The sequence below is a fragment of the Crocuta crocuta genome, unplaced genomic scaffold (assembly GCF_008692635.1).
Source record: "Crocuta crocuta isolate KB4526 unplaced genomic scaffold, BGI_CrCroc_1.0 scaffold143, whole genome shotgun sequence".
NCBI lineage: Eukaryota > Metazoa > Chordata > Mammalia > Carnivora > Hyaenidae > Crocuta > Crocuta crocuta.
In genome coordinates, this window is record NW_027529175.1 from 2,040,262 (window position 1) to 2,044,634 (window position 4,373).

Here is a 4,373-nt window from a genome sequence, read left to right on the forward strand (position 1 = left end):
CGCAATGGGTATTGGCAAAGCACACAGATAGCTGGGCTTTGCAAGAGCTCCATGGAAGCCTTCTCATTGTCCTGCTCTGACCCACACCAGGCTCATGTCACATTTCTTAGTTGGTCAGAAGACGAAGTGATGCTGACCTACCAGACGCTGACTACCATCTGCTACGGCCAATAGATCACTGTGGGGTATCCGGCCAAAGGCTCTCTTGCTGGAGTTTTAGCTCCTCTGAACTTCAAGTGTAAATAATACTACTCCAAGCCTACACAATCGCTTGATGAAGGGCATTTGTTCTGTATATGCTCTGTGAAGTTAGCTGGGGTTGGTTAGCAGGTTTCTGGAACACTAAGAATTTAAAGGCAGTCTAGCTACGCAACATGGTCATTTCACATCTGTGTCTCTAAAACCCAACCTCCCAAAATGATCCTGCTCCTGATCCAACACCGCCTGAGTGAAGGGGAAGGGTGGAGCCCCCCCCCCCACTCCATGTCATACACTGTGCAGGCGAGCACTTGAGAGTGCTTCTCCCACATTATCCTCATAACCGCTCTCCAAGGTAAGCAAACCCATCTGTTTCCAAGGGGAAACCAACTGAGATGTAGGCAGAAGTTGCTTGCCCAAGGCCAGGTGGCTAGTCAGCAGGCTGACGGGAGACCCAACCATGCCCGCCCCCAAGCCCACAAATTCACTACTGCCCCCTGGACCACACTTCCCTCGAGGAGTCACTGAATTGAAACCCTGTCACTGAAGAGCACTGAGGTACCACTTCATACCTTTAAAGTCTTAACCACGTAGTGGCTTGTTCTTTTTGTGGAGATTTTTTTCTTCGTAGGGCTGCCAGACACTATGGAAATCAGCTAATTACACACCTATTCCTCCTCTATGAGAAGGGGTGAGGCCATGCTGTTGTTCTCACTTTACTGATTAGGATGGGAGACGGGGGTTAGACAGAGGGGGCTCCGGGTCAGCTGGAGAAGGGAAGCCCGAATGGAATAGCTCCCGCCCCACCTCCAGGGAGGTGCTGTTGAATGCTGCCAGTCCACAATGTAGCTAACCTCCTCGTTTACAAGCAAGCACGAGAGAGAACATGTTTGTAAAGTTCCCAGAGTGTTTGTGACACACCATTTAGCCTGCGGTGATCCAGGAGAGAAAAAAACCCTTTCTAGGGAGTGTCAGGACACGAAAAGAGAATGAAATCAAAACTGAGTTGGAAAGCCCTAGCCTGCTTGTCTCGCTCCTCACCAGTGTCGCTGGCCTGTTAGGTTAGTCGCTCCAGGCTGGGTGGTAAGTGGAGTTGGCATTATGCCCTCTGGATAACTGTAGCTTACAAAGATATCTAGATCTTTACTCCTTACTACACCCCACCCTCGTTATAAACAAATGTTAAAACTTTCCACTGTTAAATGATCGCAAATTCAAAAAAAAAATTGTCCCCTTCAGTGATGTCATATTAGCCATGAAAATATACATTTAACTCTAATGCAGCAAGTCTGTCCATGGTCAAACTAGACATTTTTAAAAAATGTTTATTTATTTTTGAGAAAGAGAGCGCGCAAGCAGGGGAAGGGCAGAGAAGAAAGGGAGACAGGATCCGAAGTGGGTTCTGTGTTGACAGCAGAAAGCCTAACGCGGGGCTCAAACTCACAAATCGTGAGATCATGACCTGAGCCAAAGTCGGCTGCTTAACCGACTGCGTCACCCAAGCGCCCCAAACTGGCCATTTATTTTTTAATTTTTTAATTTTTTATATTTTTTTTATTTATTTCTAGGAGAGAGAGAGAGAGAGAGAGACAGCGTGAGCAGGGGAGGGTCAGAGAGAGAGGGAGATACAGACTCTGAAATAGGCTCCAGGCTCTGAGCTGGCAGTCAGCACAGAGCCCCACACGGTGCTCGAACCCACGAACCGCGAGATCATGACCTAAGAGAAAGTCGGTTGCTTCACCGACTAAGCCACCCAGGCGCCCCTCAAACTGGCCATTTAAAAAAAGAAAACAGAAAAGATTCGTGTCGATTTCCTTGGGCTACCCTTTGAAATGTGTTTCTAAAAACCTCTAGGTCAGTTTCTCCTAAAGAGATCTTTATTTTTAAAGATTTTATTTGTAAGTAATCTATATACCCAACCTGGCGCTCTAGCTTACAACCCTGAGATTAACAGTCCCATGCTCCTCCAACTGAGCCAGCTGGGTGCTCCTCTAAAGATATCTTTGTTCAGCCACACACAGAATTCTGCACTAACAAGTCTGCAGCACAACAGATTTCCTGTGCACAATTTAGTATTTCTACTAAACAGAGAATCACATGGGCATACATCAAGCAGTGGATTTGTACCCAAGGGTTTTAGTAAAATTACGGAAACTACCATTGTTGCAGGTTTACAGTTGTGCAATGCATTGGCTTACGGAAACCCCACAACGTAGATCGTGTCCTATCTCCATTTGATACACTAGGAAGGGAGGCCTGGAGAGGTGAAGCAATTGGCTGGAGGTATGAGCCACAAAGTGACCGAAGTCTAACGAGCATGGCAGTAAGAACTTGAATGTGGAGTCAGATTCCATCACCCTGTCCCAGCCGCCCCCCAGGGTCCCTTCAACCCTCCGGCTTTCCAGGCCTGCCCAGGGGCCCAACTTTTTTCCTCCTCAACTCCCAGCACAAGTGTGATTGCATCAGCTCGACAGCTTTCAGCCAGTTGAGGGTTTGCACCCACCCCTTGCCCCAAGGACCGCACTCCACCATTCCCCTGCCTGACTGCTGGAAGGCGCAGGCTCACTGGTGAGAAACGGGATCAACAGGCCAAAGCACCCCCAGCCCCACCCCCACCCCGGCCCTCTGGGAGTTTAGACAGGGAGGGTGTAGCACTGTTTGGGTGCAAAGCAGAGCAGTATTTATGCTCTAACGAGATACCAAGTTCCCGGGCGCTGTTTAGGAGCAGCTTTCTCTACCGTCTCCACATTGGTGGACCCGCTCACATTCTACATTTTTACATGTTTCCGGAGGAATTCCTGGGGAGTATGTGTGTTTTAAGGGAAAAGGAGGTTCTCACACAAAGCGTGTAATCGGTTCCCCGTGTAAGAGAATATTGTTTTGCTTCGCTTTTCCCTAAGAAAAGGAAGGAAAGGTTCTGGAGAGGAATCGAATTTCAGAGCTGTTTTAAGATTTTACAGATTAGCCCAACCCCTTAATTGTATGGATGGGGAAACAGGCTCGAGCGAAGCCACTGGACTTTCCCAAGGTCATGAGCTAGTAAGTGGGAGGGCGGAAGCGTGTACCCGGGCCCGGCTCAGGGCCGGCCCTTGCTCTCCACCCGCGGGCCTCAAGAACGCTCCCTCCACGCTAGGGTTTATCTGGCCGCCACACCCGCACCAGAAACCCGGATCAGCGGGGAACCTGACACCCCCCTCAGCAGCGGCCAAGCCAGCTCCGGCCAACACTACGGGCAGGGCAGGTCGCCGTCTGCGGCCCTGCCCTCAGCAAACCTCTGGGTCGCGGAGGAGGAGGGGTGTGCGCTGGTTTAGGGTTCCCGTCCCACGACCCTGGGCAGAGTCCCCGGAACAAAAAGGCCCGCCCCTCCCCTCCGGGCCGCAGCCCCGCACGTGCTGCGCCTCGTGCAACGCCCCGGACCCCGCCTCCGCCCTCCATTGGCTGCTCGGCGTCTTCCTCCTCTTTCCCCTCCCCCCCTACTAGACTAGGGCTGCGGCTCCACGTGACCCGCGGGGGGACGGCCGCGTGGCCCGAGCGGGCGATTTGATAGGTTCCCCCTGGCCGGCCTGGCCACTCCCAGCCCGGCCTCTCTTCAGTGGCGCGTCGGGAAGGTGGCGAGATTGCGATGAGAGTGAAGGGGGAACGGTTACGGTGGTCTGGGAGGAAGGCGGGGGTTATGAAGAGGGAGGCGATGGTGAAACCACTGGTAGAGGGTAAGGGGCTGCGGCGGAAGAGGGCCCGTGACACCGACTCCAGCAGGCGCCAATCAGGTGACACAGGGGCGGACGGGGCGGGGCCTCCGGCGTTACTCCTCACCTGGCCCCACACGTGCCTCGCTTACCCCGGAGGCTTAACCAATCACGGCCCGGAAGGCTGCGCCTGCCCTCCTCAGAGGGTGGACCAATCCAAAGCTGCGATCCGGGGAAGCTGGCCAGGCCTCATGAATAATTAATATCCCAGAGCCCGTCTGCAGGCGGGGTAGGGATGGAGGGAGGTGGGGGTGCTGCTGGGCGCCTGCGCAGTAGCTGCCCGTGTCGGCAGCTGCGGCNAAGAAGCTGATGGAGAACCCCCCGCGGGAGGCGCGCCTCGGTGAGGGGAGGGGGTCCGCGCGCGCCTGGGGGCGGGGTTTCCGCAGGGGCGGGGCCCTGTGAGGGCGGGACCGGGAGGTCGGAGGTCAG

General features: G+C 53.8%; 1 protein-coding gene across 3 annotated transcripts in view; it reads left to right on the forward strand.

The window, feature by feature from the left end:
* Positions 1 to 4,373, forward strand: part of TEF (TEF transcription factor, PAR bZIP family member) — a 24,863-nt gene that overhangs the window by 6,052 nt on the left and 14,438 nt on the right. The window contains exon 1 of one of the 3 annotated variants that reach the window (XM_077757943.1): positions 3,809 to 3,965. The exons of 1 other annotated variant lie outside the window; for it this stretch is intronic. In XM_077757943.1, coding sequence (XP_077614069.1) covers positions 3,821 to 3,965 — 145 coding nt within the window. In that variant the 5' untranslated portion in view covers positions 3,809 to 3,820. Of the gene's footprint in view, positions 1 to 3,808; positions 3,966 to 4,250; positions 4,285 to 4,373 lie in introns of those variants that run through there. One more of the 3 variants, XM_077757945.1, reaches the window with a different exon arrangement.